Source organism: Heteronotia binoei, chromosome 21 (assembly GCF_032191835.1).
Source record: "Heteronotia binoei isolate CCM8104 ecotype False Entrance Well chromosome 21, APGP_CSIRO_Hbin_v1, whole genome shotgun sequence".
Classification (NCBI taxonomy): domain Eukaryota; kingdom Metazoa; phylum Chordata; class Lepidosauria; order Squamata; family Gekkonidae; genus Heteronotia; species Heteronotia binoei.
In genome coordinates, this window is record NC_083243.1 from 91,078,868 (window position 1) to 91,095,958 (window position 17,091).

General features: G+C 41.6%; 2 protein-coding genes across 2 annotated transcripts in view; one reads left to right on the forward strand and one right to left on the reverse strand.

The window, feature by feature from the left end:
• Window positions 1-8,232, forward strand: part of LOC132590108 (V-type proton ATPase subunit D) — a 28,394-nt gene extending 20,162 nt beyond the window's left edge. The window contains exons 6-9 of the mRNA XM_060262963.1: window positions 1,019-1,122; window positions 2,130-2,196; window positions 3,410-3,488; window positions 5,478-8,232. Of these exons, the coding sequence (XP_060118946.1) occupies window positions 1,019-1,122; window positions 2,130-2,196; window positions 3,410-3,488; window positions 5,478-5,616 (389 nt within the window). The 3' untranslated portion in view covers window positions 5,617-8,232. The remainder of the gene's footprint in view (window positions 1-1,018; window positions 1,123-2,129; window positions 2,197-3,409; window positions 3,489-5,477) is intronic.
• The window catches only part of LOC132590107 (protein PALS1), a 136,374-nt gene continuing 125,504 nt past the window's right edge, over window positions 6,222-17,091 (reverse strand). The window contains exons 14-15 of the mRNA XM_060262962.1: window positions 16,244-16,354; window positions 6,222-9,179 (exon numbers count right to left, since the gene is read on the reverse strand). Of these exons, the coding sequence (XP_060118945.1) occupies window positions 9,003-9,179; window positions 16,244-16,354 (288 nt within the window). The 3' untranslated portion in view covers window positions 6,222-9,002. The remainder of the gene's footprint in view (window positions 9,180-16,243; window positions 16,355-17,091) is intronic.

Sequence of the window (17,091 nt, forward strand, 5' to 3'; positions counted from 1 at the left end):
ACATCGAAGTCCATTGAATCAGTTAGGGAGACGACGCAAGCAGTTCGAACAGGCACATTGCTGGCTTTTTCCTCGTTAGTCAGGAGGATTGGTGAAGATCTGTGCTGCGAGTCCCTCTCGGCAGGGAGAGGAGCGGAGAAAACGAATCAGGAGGGGAAATTTGATCCCAGCACTTGAGTCGGCAAGAGAGCCCGCCTCCATTGCTTTTCCGTAACGGGAAGGGGAAAAAAATGGGGGGGGGGGAATCCGAAGGGCTGAGAGAGTAAAGTTTTCGACTTTTCTCCATCTCACTAGGTTTGTTTTTGAGGTAACATGAGATTAGAAGTGGCTATTTCAAAGGGAAGTAAATAAAAGTACCAGCCGGAGCGAGGAGATCAACTGATCAGCGCGGCGGTCAGAAAAGAACTGATGGGATGTCCGCGCCCACTCTGTGAGCATGCGTGGTGGGGTTCTTGCGCATGCCCACTGGAGCTGAGCGCGAAAATCCTTTGGCTTGTTAAGTACCGATCGGATCAGCGCAGGCGCGCTCTCCCATGGGTGTGATGCACAGAGACCACGAAGAAGATAAATTAGGATACAGAAATTGCCATGGTAAGGAAAAGAGGAGATAGTGTGGGACAAAGTGAGGTGCCCCCTTCAAGTAATTGCAGGTTTCTTCCTGTAACTGGGCCACAGTTTTCCTGAGGAGAGGCTGCCGGGGGGGAGGGAAAGAAAAAAACTGAAGGTGTGTGTGTGTGTGTGTGTGATAAAGGTAGGTTAGCTGGTGGGTGGAGAGTACAAAGCATGAAAAGCGGTGACGCTATAGGGGCTTTCAGTAAAGAAAAAGGATGTATTGAGGGAAGATAAAATGAGATGCCCCTGTAAATCTTTGCAGTCCCCCGTGTTTTAGAAGAGAAAGCTGAAATGAGTGGCTTGGCATTTCTTTAATGCTTAGAACCAGCCACCTCTATGTGATGCCTTCTGGTGATCTAAATCTGGTAGTATTTTTAATGCTACTATTTTTACTGAATTGCTTCAGGTTATGAGCTGACTGGTTTAGCCAGAGGTGGGGAACAACTGGCAAAACTGAAAAGAAACTACGCCAAAGCTGTAGAGCTCCTTGTAGAACTGGCCTCGCTGCAGGTAGGTGGCAACACAAGACCATCAGAAGGATTTTTGGTAGCAATGCATTTTAGGGCATCAACCAAAGAACTTAGGAACTGCACCACAGTATAATTTTAATGAGGTTCTACAGTATCTGTTCCCTTTTCTGACCCTTTTACTTGCAGTTCGTTTTACAGAATGATTAGCAAGCACATGATGTAATGACCTTGCAGTTCTGGGTCTGGTTGGTGCCTAGATGTGATGTCCGTGGGAATGCCATGTGTGGCACCTTGACTTCCAGGGTGGAAGAAAGGCAGGATATAAACAAAGTAAAAGCTGCAGCTAAAATGTACCACAAGGGCATGTATGCTGTTTTTCAGACAACTCACTGTGTGGCATGCTACAGGCTATCTGAGGGGCTGTGGCAACTATATGCTGGCATGGTTATGTTATGGGAAAAATAGACTGGCTCTGCTGCAGCCTTAGATTTGACTTCCAAAGCAGGCATTGTCTTACAAGTAAAGCATCCCACTTTGTTTTAGCAGGCTGCTGCTGCAACCTAATTACATTCATCTGTAGGGTGTGCCTATCAGCTAGCGCAGCACTGAGCTCAGTTTTGCATTCACATAAATAGACATGTTACAAAACCTTCCTACACCCCTCCTGAGCCATTGTTGCTTCAGATCAGGTATTCCATCCCAATTCTAGCATAATTGTGCAAGGCAGCACTGGGAATAGATAGTGGGAATCTGGTGAGGCCATTTCTATCCTGGTCCAGTGCCACCCCATACAAGTCTTGTGCTGATAAGGTTGTGCCAGGAAGCTTGAAGACTGAATTTCGAGTTAATACTCTGTTTTAGGAAGCTTCCCTGTGAAATACCATCTGAATTATTCGACGCCCATCCTCCAATCATGCCAATGTGACTGTATCTTTTGGGTAATGAAATCCCCAAAGATTTATGCCAACACGGCTTTAAGTCTTGGATTGAGATCCTGAAACCCAACTTGTCATGAATAATTTGTCATTTTTCTGATGCATCTCGTAGACTTCATTTGTTACATTGGATGAAGCCATCAAGATAACAAACAGGCGTGTGAATGCTATTGAACATGGTAAGTGAATGGGGACGGTGCTTAAATGCTGTTCCACATGAGTTGGCAATGTTAGGTAGGCTCAGGCAATATGGAGAGCAACAGGATTACTGTAGAAATAGTCTCCATTTACTTTGTGGTCTGTAATGTGTATTTTAATACCATCACTTGTAGTGATGAAGAGGGCATATTTGGGGGTCCCACTTCACAACAAGATCTTGGGGGAAGATTAGGAATCTAAAAAGAGCTTGTGTTAGGAATAAGTAATCCTTACCACAAGTACTTTAGGCTATTGTATAGTCCACTTCTCAGATTTCTCATTGTAATCATTAGTGGGAAACCTACTCTTTGAGCAGGGCATCTGAGATTTGATAGCTAGACAAAAGGACTTTGACAGTTGAAGTTCAGTGCTTTCTTTCTATAGATGTTATAGAAAACTAAAGACTCCCAGAGCCAAGCAATATTCTGTGGCAGCACACCCTCTTGATTTCAGTGAGATTGTGGCCCATTACCAGGAACAAAAAATGATTTGGAATTCACACATCTTGGGAGTGGTAAATGCATGTTACAACTGTCTGCTTGGGTGCAGCTCAGTTGTCCTCCTAGATTATCATATTTTGCTGTGACATGCTTGTGGTGTCACATACTGGCCAGTGATATGACCCTATGGTGTAATTATAAAGTGTCACAGAGTTAACTACATTATGAAATAACAGGAACTCCCATTCTAAGATCCTTATGCTGGTGCCACTGAGAGATATTTTAAGACTTCTCTTTTAACTACACCAGAGGTCTCAGTAGTATAATATTTCACTGGGGTTTATGCTTGGGGCTGGAAGGGTTTAAGAAGCTGATTGAGTCCTGCTCCATCCGTGGCATGTCCCTGAGATTACCCAGTTCTATACCAGTCTAGCAGGTACATTGGTGGGTGCCAGCACAATGCTGTCCAGGCTTGTTGCTGATACACCTTCAGAATACTCTGATGAAGGGCTTAGTTGCTATGCTAAGCTTGTTCTGGTGAGGGCTTAGGATGGGGTTCTTGATTAGTAACAGCAGAAAGTTTTTATTCTAGTGAGATAAAACCATATCTATGTGAACATGTTTGAAGTCAGAATGCAAAGCTATTAGGATTCTAACAAAAAGTTGTTTTCATCAGTACATTTTTTATGTGTTACTCACCAGGATAACATTTTGCATGACTACATAAATCATGTTTGTTAATTTATTTTCATAGTGATCATTCCCAGGATTGAACGTACACTTTCTTATATAATCACTGAGCTGGATGAGAGGGAGCGGGAAGAATTCTACAGGTGAGTTGGCAGTCTTTTCATTCAAAAAGATTGAACCTGTATTTGTATCCAGTCTTATGAACATTTTAAGTCTGGTTTGTTAACAATCGGAATTTCCTCAAGAACACAGTGAAATCTGTAATAATGAAAGAGTAATTTGATTCTAGGAAGTACTGCTGAACTGTACTACTACTTTTAGAGTGTGCTAGCTGCATTTTTCAAGTGGTCCCTCTTAAGCATCCACAGATACAGGTTTATGTAGAGAAGTATTAGAGTGAACAGGGTTATAGATGAACATTATCCAACAGTAGCTGACACCAGTTATTATGGTCTTGGAGATCATTAAAGATTGTTGGCTGTATCAATTTGCATCCTGGTTCACCCTGCTTCTTCTTTACATGATCCTGTACCAGTGAGACTGTCTGTAGGAAGATTCAGTGAAGTAGCTGGCTAGCCACTCCAAAGCCTTGAAACAGCTAAATTGGGTGTTTGGTGGTATATGCAAATAATTCCTGACTCATTTAGCCCCCTAGTCAGTACTGTTTTGCCAAGTGGTTAGCTAATTTTTAAAAGGTTATTGATTGGCAAAGTCTGGCATGTGTGGTGCAGAATGGTAGTTAACAATATTGAGTAAGAGCTCTGGTTTGTTGAAGGTATTAAAATAACAATAGTTTGAAACTTTACTGGCCAATCCTGTGAGTTGTTGTGGGGAGACACCAGCTTGTGCGTAACCCTGCCATTCAATAAATACTAAGGCCAGCACTTACCTGATTAGATTTGGCTAGATGACATCACCACTGAAGGCAAACTTAGTTATGAACAGAGTAGGAGTCAAGTAGCACCTTTAAGACCCAACGAAGTTTTATTCAGAATGTAAGCTTTTGTATGCATGCACACTTCTTCAGACGAGGAGATGGGGTAGTGAGCTGAAATACATATACCTGGTGGGTTAAGAGTGTAAACTGATACAAAGTTAGGATCAGATGGCAAAATAGTGTGATAAATTGGAAGACCATTTGGTCTGTATAGCATTTGCATGGGAAACCAATAAAAGGTAATAGAAGTTGCCTGTTAATTGCTTTTGCTATAAGTCTAGGAAAAACAAAAAGACATGTATTTCCTAGTGATGTTCTTGTCCACCTAACTGTTAAAAAGTAAATCAAACTTTAAGAATGGCGTAGTGGTGTGCAGGAAGGAGTATAAGGCTCTTGATAAAGTTTGGGTTGCTGTGGACAGCCCTGAAACACACATAAAAGTATAGTCGACAAACGCGTTGAGGAGGAAAGTGTTATTCTTTGGATCCTATTCTGTCTGGAGATATCTATTGAACACGGAGACACTCCCTTCTTGTTTACAGTCAGTGGGGTATTATGGATTGATTTCAGCAAAAAAATGAGACTTACCTGTATGGAACATTGAGTGGATATGAGTGGAGAGAGTCTCAAAGGAATTACTCTGGAACAAATTTGATTACCTAACTGACTGTTTTTCCACACACCTTTAGTATTGCAGTATTGTTGTTTGCCTTTAAGAATAGACTATATTGATTTTATTTACCCTTAGAGCTATAAAATTCTATTGGAAAACTTCTATAGCTTGGAAAGTGTTTTGCTGTTGTATATTTTATCATTTGAAAAAATCAGCTGAATGGGCGGGGGAGCTTTTTTCAGGAGAGTAAATGTTCATAAAACATTCAGCTATTCTCCTGTTTTAGCTCACTACTCAGTTGCTGGAGCTTCAGACCATTTTTGTTGTAACGTATCAATGGCAATAGAAAAGACAATAATGGGCTTTTATGAATTATAGTTTTATTACTCATGCATCACAGGTGAAATAGATTGAGAGCTGGTTTTGAAATATTTCAATTTCTATATGGTATTATTTTAAACTCAAAACATTTTCTAAGAATTGTTTTAAAGTTGGGCATATTCTGCATAAAAGCCAGTAGTGAATGTTCGTATGTACCAGAAAGTACCAGAAATATCAATTATATGAATTATTTATTCTAAGGTTAAAAAAGATCCAGGAAAAGAAAAAAATAATAAAAGAGAAGAATGAAAAAGAACAAGAGTTACGAAGGGCTGCTGGAGAGCATGAACCTGCCAATTTGCTTGCAGAAGACAAGGATGAAGATCTTCTATTTGAATAGCTGTGAACATCTGTGCTGAAGCAAGAGCAGTGATTCACTGAGATACGGTTCCAGACCTGCAGTGATGCTTATTTATGATGTGGTTCTTCATTTGGTGTATTACTCTGTGATCTAGACTCTGGATTTAATCTAAGGGTTCTTCTATTATGGAAAACAGCTCATGTTTGATCACTGAATATGTGCATGAAGCAGAATCATTTCCAATTCAATTTATCCAACCATTTCATTTCTTTGGCCACAGAAGAATTGGAACCTTTGCTTCTGCAGTGCTTTCAGCTATTCTTAGACTCCACTAGAAGTGCTTGTACACCTGCTTTGTGTTCACAGTCAAAATCAGGTACTGCAGCCTTGCAACCCTATTAAATACCAGTTATAGCTGCATCTTTTGTTACAATTTATCTTTCTTGTAAGGAAGGTCCTACTTTGGTTTCACGTTGTAGCTGTGTTGTAGCCATTTGCCTCTGCTGCAGGATCAGTAAAGGAAGCAGTGTCTAAACAGTTGTATGCATCATTTGTCGCCACTGGCTGGTACAATGACCACAGCAATACAGATACATACTTTGGAGTAATCCTAGTACAAGGGAAAACACATTTAGCATAACAGATAAAGTTACAGTGATTTATTTGATGCTGAGAAATATTTTACATCTTTACATTAGTGTGCAGTTCTTAACATCTCAAAATAGAGTACGTGGTATCAAGCTACAACCTAGGGCTACCATAAGTCAAGTTTTTATGCCTTTTGTTAAGTCATCCTATTTAAACACAATTACATTCATGTATTGTCAACAGAGACCCATTAGCAAAGGAAGTAATCTATCTAGAACAAAGTTTTACCAACTTTTTTGCTCTTTGTGATGTGGAATACCATAGGGCATAGGAACACATTTCTTATTTACTTCCCTTATACAAGCACATTCTTCTCCCATGACAAGGTAAGAAAACACTCTTTTATCATGTACACTTCAGCAGAAGGATTGATGCATTTTGATTCAATTATATTGGTCTTCCTTAAGACTTCACTGCAGCCTACCAGTGTTGCACTTCTATAACCTGAGCTCAATATGAATGTTTAGGCCAAACAAAGGCAAAGAACAGCAAATACACTTTGTAGTTTGTTCATTCAAAGACTATATTCCAATTAAATTTTAAACCATATCAAGAATTCAAAAAACAGTAATCAAAGAAATAAAATGAGTTTTATTGCTTAACATACTGATGGTGTGGGATACCAATTGCAGCATTTTACCTTTGATTACAATCAAGATTTAAGTGATAATGTCACATTTAACCTACAATATCAAAAAAGTTTTCAGATTTTTTTTTTCTCAAGGCTACTGAAGTAATTAGAAATTTATATCTCACGAATTAGAACTATGCCTCTTAAATGAGGGACAACCAATACTTCGTAATTCTAAGGAAATGATAAGAAATATAACATTTTGCACCCTGACTAGGCATACTCTTGTGCACAAATTCCACTAACGTTAAATACACATTTTCATGTCTGTATTAATTTTAACCATGATTAATCTCTAATCAGAAAAAGGTTGTAATCAGTTTCAAATGTCAGTTCATAGACTTGCCTTACCTATTGTTTAGGGAATGATATGGTTAAGCCCCCACAGCCCATTCCTGATTTTTAAATTATATCTGCACTGGCCCACGATGTCTTAATGCTCATGACTAAAGAAACCCCACACCAACATGCTCCTCTTTTCACCTGGCATTCCAAGCAAACAATTACTTGCAGGCTTTCTAGTGACACAGCTTATTCTATATTATTTCTTTCTCCTACCCAAAAGGCTTTATTGGATGGAGGCACATCTGAGTGATTTTGTGATCTCTCTATAAATTTGTTGCAGTGTAAAAACTTTTTGTGTATAGCATACACAGGAGTAGAGCCTCTGGGTTCTCCTAAATTTCTCTTCCTTCTCCTCTACAGTGAGGGCATAGCTTCATTTATGAAATTCTTCCAATCCATTTAAGTAAAAATGAAGCTTTTCACATACTCCATGCACCAATGAATAATATGTTCAGCTGTGAAAATGAAAAGTTATCAATCTTGTAAATTTGTTCAATTGAACCTTTTACAAAAAAAAATGAAATATGGAAAGACAACTAAATCCTTCACTATTCTATTCATATATGTTGAAGTACTTCCAGTGTATGACTGTATAGAAAAAAATAAGCTATGACTGAAAAGAAAACTATTAATATTCACATTCAAGGATGCCACCAAAAAAGCAACAAAAGTAGTAAAATTCAAAAAGCAAGCTACACTTGGCAGATGTTTTATAAATGTAATCAACATAATATTGGGACCTTCAAAGGTATTTTCAATTGCACGTAGAGATATGCTGGTTCTACAAAAGAGAATATGCCAAATTTTTAATTTAGCCATTCACATTCTCTCACTATTAATTTTATTTTACAGTACCAAGGGTAATAACTTGATTTAAATAACTCCAATTAGCTACCTATATGACAAACAGCCATGAGACATTTTGTAACTGGGTAAAAAAAATACAAGAATATATTCTGATGTTTATCATCCCAAAGTCTGTTTTCTTGGTTATAAAAGACATTTTACATTATAAGGAAGCAAATCCTTTTTTTAAAAATCCATATAAGAATGTCTATTTTCATAAAAATATAACCTTTCTTTCCCTTCTAAATTTTTCTACAGGGATAACAGTGGCTGCCAACCAGTAAGTTTAAAAATATCACATCTAAAATATCAGCTTATATATAGAATTCATGTCCTGTGAGATTTAGGGCTATTTAATAAGTCATCAAATCTGATTTACAAAATAATTCAAGACAAAAAAGTTGAAATATTTACATTATACATATTTTCTGTTCAAAACTGCAGTGCTATCAAGATAATGGAATGTTTTATCAGTAACAAATTCAAGCCTAGCAGGGCAACCCCAGATCAAAGTGGCCCCTTTATACCACTGAAAGAGAATTCAGATTAATTCCTCTATTCAAATTCTGTAAAGGTATGTTTGCAAACTACAAGCATGTCCACAAGACAATTAAGTTAAGTGTTAAATAATAACCAATACTTATAACAATCAGGGGATTGTACATATATAAAACTTGCTTTAACTGTCAATTTTGAAGAAAAATTCTAAACAGAAAATGTAATTTAAAGCAGCTGCTTGAAAAGCTAACTCAAATGATTTTTAAAAAGGTAGTGGCTTGTTCAGTGTCCATGTCTGCTCAAAAGATGGTGAAAGTTCTTATATCCTAAATTGCACCAGAACTGTTCTGTTTGCTTGATTTCTTTGCACTGACCATCACATACCCAGAGGGAAAGAGCTTAACCCGTTATCAAACATCAGAGATGAGCCAGTCTTCTCTTGGCCAAAGACTTCTTTTTATCGTAGCCAGGAGGATGGGACCCACTGAGGTTCTGTATCAAGTTTGTTGATTAAACGAAGTAGTTCTTGATATGCTTTATCAATATCAGAGTTAACAATTGCAGTATCAAAGTAATGGCCATTATTTTGTTCCATCTCTCTGGTTTTTTCTATGATTTCTCGTAATTCTTCAGGCTGAAAGTGGACAGAAGTAAATACGCTCTTTCAGTGACAATTTAGGGATCCCACATCATAAACACATACAAATGCAATCACACATTGTGCAAACTGATCTGGAGGAAGCAAGATATTGTACCTATGGTAGGCTAGGGCTGCCAGCTCTGGGCTGGAAAATACCTGGATATTTTTGGGGTGCCGCCTGAAAACGGCTGGGTTTGGGGAGGGGAGGGACTTCAATGGAGTACAATGCCATAAAGTCCATCTTCTAAACTGGCCATTTTCTACAGGTAAACTGATCTGTGTTGCCTGGAAATCAGTTGTAATCCTGGGAGATCTCAGCCACCACCTGGAGGTTACTGAAGAGAACCATGATGGCTATTGTGACAAATTGTGAAGGACAGATTTCTTACCTGTAACTGATGATCTTGGAGTGGTCATCTGTGCAGTCACACACACGGGTTATCCGTCTGGATCGAACCCGACCTTGGAGAATTCAAAGCAATCTTAAGCGTTAATTTTGGCATGCACTCCTCGTTCTGGGGAGGAGGCATCCACTGTGCATGCCTAGAATGGGAGGGAGGCGCTCCACCCACTCAGTTTCTTCTAGCCGCTGTATAGAGAAATCTAGTAAGTAGAGAAATAAAACAACCAGCAGCGGGGAAGGCTGGGCAGGCGTGTGTGACTGCACAGATTACCACTCAAAGATCATCAATTACAGGTAAGAAACCTGTCCATCTTCTTCATGGTCTCTGTGCAGTCCCACACATGGGTGACTGGCAAGCTATTCTGCCTGGAGGCGAGTGCTGGATCTGTAATAAGAAGGCAGAGGTTAATTAAGCATATGAAAAAGCAAGGAATGTACTTACAGAATAGAAGACTGGGGACGTCAGTCAAAAATGGAGCGTAGTACAGCCTGTCCGAAGGGTGCGTCATGCCGAGCACGAACGTCTAAGGCGTAGTGCGTGGCAAACGTAGATGGGGAAGACCAAACCGCAGCGGCACATATATCTTCCATCGGGACGCCCTTGCAGAAGGCTGATGACGTGGAAACGGCTCGAGTGGAACGAGCTCGTAAATGTCCTGGTACAGGCTGCTTAGCCAGTCGGTAGCACAAGGTAATGGCCGCCACAACCCATTTAGAAAATCTTTGTGTTGAGATCCTGAAACCTTGGTTGTGGGCTCTATAGGCTACGAAAAGTCTATTGTCGTTACGGAAGGAACATGTTCGCTCGGTGTAGAAAGCAAGAGCTCTACGTACATCCAGGTTATGAAGGGCTCGCTGACCATCATCGCTAGGATGTTGAAAGAATGAAGGTAAAGTAGACGGTTTCCCTAGATGAAACGGTGAGACGACTTTGGGTAAAAAGGATGGGTCAGGGCGTAATATTACTCTATCATGGTGAAAGATAGTGTATGGAGGATCTGCCCTGAAAGCACAAATGTCACTGACGCGAGTGCTACCTGATGCGAGTGCCACCAGCAATGCTGTCTTCCATGACAGAAGTTGCAGGGGGATGGACGCCATAGGCTCGAAAGGTGGTTTCAAAAGTTGGCTTAAGACGAGAGACAAGCTCCAAGTAGGGTGTAATTGACGGATTGGAGGTTGGATATGTATGATTCCTTTCATAAATGCCTTAGTCGCGGAGTGGGAAAAAACAGTGCACCCTTCAATGCGTGGATGGAAAGCTGAGATGGCTGCCAGATGCACTTTCAAAGAAGAATAAGCCCTGCATTAGAAAGGAACAACATATACGTCAAAATCTGGGCTTTAGTGGAAAGTTCAGGGTGAAAGTTATGACGAGTAGCATATGCTGAAAAACGTTTCCATTTCAGAGAGTACAATTTCCTAGTGGAGTGTTTTCTAGCATTAAGCATGACCTGGCGAACATCCTGAGGAAAAATTCAAAAACTGATCTTCCAAGCAGTCAGTTTTAGAAGACCAGGGTCGTGGTGTAGGACATTGCCTTCCTGTTGGTAGAGTAAATCACGTACTCTGGGAAATTGGAGGAATGCGTTGTTCGACAGAAGAAGAAGAGTGGTGAACCAAGGTTGACAGGGCCACCATGGAGTGATCAGGATACAATTGGTCCGATCTAGCTTGATTTTTTGGAGTGACCTTGTGATGAGAGGAATTGGTGGAAATAAGTAATGAAGTGGTCCTGACCACAGGTGGAGGAATGCATCTCCCGGACCTCAAGTGTAGAAGCGTGGACACTGGGTGTTGTGCGCGGAGGCAAAGACGTCTATCTCTGGGACTCTGAAATGTTTGAAGACTGTCTGAAGGTATTGGCGATTGAGGGTCCATCCGTGGTCGTTGACTAGGTGTCGGCTTAGTGCATCCGCCTTCACATTCTGGACTCAGGTAGATGCACAGCTGTCAGAAATATGTCGTGAGCAATGCTCCAATGCCATAGGGACATGACACGTTTGCAGAGGTGGACGATGTAGAAGACAGTGGCAACATTGTCTGAAGTGACCTGAATGTGTTGGCCATGAAGAGATGGCAGAAAAGATCTCAGAGCTCTGTGAACTGCCAAGAGTTCTAGGCAGTTGATGTGGAGGGATCTTTCGTAATCTGTCCATTGACCTTGAACTGTCAACGTTCCCAAGTGGGCTCCCCATCCCCACTTCGAAGCGTCGATCGTGACAATGGCAGACGGGGTCGGCCGTATGAACGGCATTCCAGTCAAGAGATGGTGTTCCAGAGACCAGCATTCTAGAGATGGTAGGATGTACGATGGAACAGTAAGTAGGGTCATTTGGTATTGGCGATGTGGATGAAATGTCCGGACAAACCACAGTTGAAGAGGATGCATGTGGAGTCTTGCAAAGCATAGAACGGAAGTGGTGGCTGCCATGAGACCCAGCATGCGTTGGAAGATGAAGGCTGTTTGAGTATGGTGCATAATGATGGTACTGGCAAGGGATTGAATATGGTGCACTCTGTCCATTGAAAGGTAAGCCTTGTGTGCTAGAGTTGAGAGGTGTGCTCCTATGAACTGAATGTTCTGCATAGGGGTCAGGTTGGATTTCGCTAGATTGACCTGAAGACCTAGTGAGGCTAGGAGAGACAGGATGGTAGAAATGTTCCTTTAGAGTTGCTCTTTGGACTAAGCCACAACAAGCTAATTGTCTATGTAGGGGTAGACGGAGATCTTCTGTTGTCGTAGCGAGGCTGCCACCACCGCCATACATTTTGTGAAGACTCTCGGTGCTGTCGAAAGACCAAACGGAAGGGAGCGAAACTGGTAATGTTGGTCTCCGACGGCAAACCTGAGAAATCTTCTGTGCCAATGATTGATGGTGAGGTGGAAGTAAGCGTCTTGAAGGTCTATTGACGCCATCCAGGCCTGCTCTGGAATCTGGTAGAATAGACTGCAGTGTAATCATGCGGAATTTTTTGTAACGAATGTGCTGATTGAGTTTGCGCAGGTCTAGTATAGGATGTTGACCCCCGTCCCTCTTTGGAACCAGAAAGTAACGGGAGTAGAACCCTGTGTGATGGAACTGCAGTGGAACTGGTTCTATAGCCGCCTTGTCCAGCAAGGTGGCGATTTCTTTTTGGAGTCGGTGCCGTTGGCATTGAGGTTGAAGTGGGAGCAGTCAGGTACGATGCTGAGGTCATAGTGGGAGACCTAGGGACCGAAGACCTATGATCTGTCTTCGGCTTCAATCGGTGGGCTGTCGAATCCGATGGTTTTCCAGAAGTCGATTCCATACGATGCTTCTTTTTGGAATCATCAGACTTCTTGGAGTGCTTCCCGGACTTATGCTTGCTGGGAGCCGATGCCACGGAAGCTGCCAGTCGAGCCACTTCCCTTTGGTTAGTTAGGGATGTTGGCGAAATTTGGGATCCTGAAGCTTGAGACATCACAGGCCGTAAAGATGTCTCTAGAAGGTGGCTTTTGAGCCTGGCTGTGCGATTCTTTCTAGCCTGCTTCCCAAACTGGCTACAGTGGAGGCAAATGTCGGTTCAATGGGTCTCTCCCAGACAGAAAAGGTACAAGGAATGTCCGTTTATTGACGGAATCTTAGCCCCATGCTGAGTACACCTTTTGAAAGTGATTTTGTTGTCTTTCCCTTCCATCCGCCTGGGAAGAGGGGGGTGGAAAGGGGAAGGGGAAAGAGAAAGATAAGGGAGGATATATAGAATTTTTTTTTTTTTTTACAATACCGGAGAGGTGAAGATCGAAAATTTGGAGTGAAGGGCAGTGAGGATGCAAGGAGCAAGGTGAAGATTGCAGAGAAAAAACGGAGCGCAGCGAGGTAGGTGTATCCAGGACAGCGGTAAAGAAGAAACTGAGTGGGTGGAGCGCCTCCCTCCCGTTCTAGGCCTGCGCAGTGGATGCCTCCTCCCCAGAATGAGGAGTGCGTGCCAAAATTAACGCTTAAGATTGCTTTGAATTCTCTGAGGTCGGGTTCGATCCAGACGGATAACCCATGTGTGTGACTGCACAGAGACCACGAAGAAGATGAATAACTTATCAACATAGTACTTTAAAAAAACTAATGCCAAGTGATACAAAATAAAACCAGAGATACTCCAGTGTGATCTAATAGAACTGCAAAAATATTTATCAACGTATTCAATACAGGAGTGCTTTCTTGTTGGAATTTTGTTGTTGGAGAATGGTCATCTTTTCAATGTCATTCTTCCATACCAACAAGGTGAAAACACCCCACAACACAGGGGTGAACATCCCTCACAACAGCTGATACATCTGTTTCAGTGTTAATTTCTTCAGGAAAGGGATTATCCACAACAGAATATTCAAAATAGGGAACAAAGTCTCCAATCTCTTGACAATTCAAACTGGGACTAAAAGTTTCCACAATTTACAAGATGGCATTTGCTCACCAGGCTTCAAGCTACCTGTAATACTTGGACTTTTTTTTTACTGGTGAGGTTTGGTTGTGGTTACCCAAGAAGCACTGCAGGAAGATAAAATCTAAATTGGATATTTGTATGGGGCAGGAGACACCTATTCTATCATCATCAAATAATCTTCTCCAGGCTGCTTTTTGTCTCACCCCCATGCAGTAAAAACAGGCTCAGAGGAAGCACCATAGATATGAAAAAATGTAGCTGAAAACACTTAAGTACCCCTCTCTCTCAATGTGAATTTGCAATCCAGACAGCAGGTTCCCACAGCTGCTTTGAGCCAAGGGAAAATATTTATATAATTGACCTTGTTTGAGCCTTACATCCAGGGTTGTTTTTTTTTGTAGCAGGAACTCCTTTGCATATTAGGCTATACGCCCCCCTCCCCCGATGTAGTCAATCCTCCAAGAGCTTAGAGTGGGCCTGTAAGAAGGGGGGGGGGGCTTTTTTTGTAGCAGGAACTCCTTTGCATATTAGGCTAACCCCCCCCCCCCCCGATGTAATCAATCCTCCAAGAGCTTATAGTGGGTCTGTAAGAAGAGGGGAGGGGGAAGAGCAGGAGTTCCTGCTACAAAAAAAGCCCTGCTTACATTGAAACAGCTACACTATAGTATCTTCCTTCTAGACCAGGGGTAGGGAACGTTGGCTCTCCAGATGTTTTTTGCCTACAACTCCCATCAGCCCCAGCCAGCATGGCCAATGGGAGTTATAGGCAAAAAAACATCTGGAGAGCCAACGTTCCCTACCCCTGTTCTAGACAGAATGTGCTTCCCAGAGTAGTAGTTAGCTAATTTTTAAAAACTGCATCCTGCTACTCCAATAATGGACCAAAAACATCTAAGCCAGTGGTACTCACCCTGGCTTGCAGAGAGTTACATTCACAATTACACTCAGCCTAAAAAAACAGATTTACTTCCATCCTTGGCATCTCAGGGAGGCTTGCAACTTATCTGTTACTCTGGCAGCAGCCGTTCTCCAGAACATAAGAAGCCATGTTAGATCAGGCCAATGGCCCATCCAGTCCAACATGGTGTCACACAGTGGTCAAAACAAGCACCATCAGGAGGTCCACCAGGGGGGCTAGAAGTCCTCCAACTGTGCCCCCCAAGCACCAAGAATACAGAGCATCACTGCCCCAGACAGAAAGTTCCAACAATACACTGTGGCTAGTGTCACCCAATAGCATAGGCTGGAATAATGTGTTCCAAACACAAAAATTGTTATCTTGTATTAAAAACAACCAAAAAGGTAAAGGTAGTCCCCTATGCAAGCACCAGTCATTTCCAACTCTGGGGTGACGTCACATCATGATGTTTTCATGGTAGAGTTCTTTATTGGGTTATTTGCCATTGCCTTCCCCAGTCATCTACACTTTCTCCCCAGCAAGCTGGGTACTCATTTTACTGACCTCGGAGGATGGAAGGCTGAGTCAACCTGGAGTTGGCTACCTGAACCCAGCTTCCGCCAGGATCGAACTCAGGTCGTGAGCAGAGCTTTGGACTGCAGTACTGCAGCTTTACCACTCTGCGCCACGAGGCTCTTCCCTATCTTGTAATACCTGTGTCCATTACAAGAGTCTGAAGCTAATGCATATTTGGATGCAAGATTCCTCTGCATTGCAATGCCTGCCTGAGCACTAGCAAACTGGTTTAAGGAGTCATGACAGGAATTGGATTGTCCATCTGCCTCCAGGACCACTAAACTAATTGCCTGTGACTACATTTTTGCCTGTGACAAGATTTTTTGAAGTGCAGGAACATCATCCATACAGCCCACACAACTACATCGACAAACATTAATAATGTATTATGAGCAGCTTTTAAAAAATTGTTCTGGGAAAGTGGAATATTTTTTAACAAAGAGAAAGAAATACTAAAGAAGGATGACCAACATGCAGCATGTGTTTCAAAATTGGCACAGGCAGCCATTTGCAGAACCCCTTGATAGGAGCAGGAGTGCCAATATGCATGGCTATGACATAGGGTTCAGCATGAAATCCTGTCTGCCTCTCTTATACTAAGTGTTGTGTGTTCCAGCTAAGCGTAGTAGAAGAAAATGCGCATCAGTATTTGGGGGTGGTGGTGGTACAGAATGGATTGCATTGTGCTTTAGAGAGAAATTCATACTTCGACCTTTGGAAGGCTTACAAACAAGGCTCACCATCAGCAACAGAAATGATACACAACATGAATGTTACCTTTGGATTTTTGCCCTCTTTGGCCAGTAATGCACGAAGCCGCTCTTGGGAAGGTGGTGCAATGAAGATAATATATGGCTTCAAGTCTGAATTACGTAAGCTCTTCAGTGACTGTTGGGAAATGTAATTTGCGTTTATTAAAATTACTCATTTCACACAGAACAATGTATTCCATTATTCATATCAATTATCCAGTGCCAGTACAATTTCCGCACTGCAACATTATACTTGGTGAATTTTTATGGGAATTGCAGTGCAAGATGTCTGCTTAGAAAAACTTGCTTGACAAGTTACTTGCAATCTTGAAAAAAAAAACACTTTGTTTTGGACCACACAAGTGACTGCCAAAATGAACTCAGCTTAAACAGCATGAAGTAGTAAGAAATATACTATGCATGCTAACCTCTGGAACCCAGTACTGGAGGCAACATCAAGAGAAGAAAGCCTCATCTTCTGTGCCCTGTTTGTTGGCCCGGCAGAGCAACTGGTTGGCCATGGCATGAAAACATGAAGGTGGACTTCTTATGTTAACAAAAAATTGCAGTTTCTAATGGTGTTTTTTAAAAAATACCATGATGTTAAGAAGGCCGTTTTTATGTATCTGTCCAAATGTCATATAGTTTAGACACTGGCAGGATGGGGAGGACCACATAGCTAAGAAACAGAAACTGACATATCAGAAAATTTCATTATCCATTTTTAATATATTTATATATAGGAACTGAGACAATTAACTATTTTTAATATCCCCAAGACTCTAAATTTGGAGATGTCACATCCCTACCATGGCTTATTCTTTTTTTTGCAAAGAAAAAATATAATGCAACACACCACGGCAGGGTGTGGAA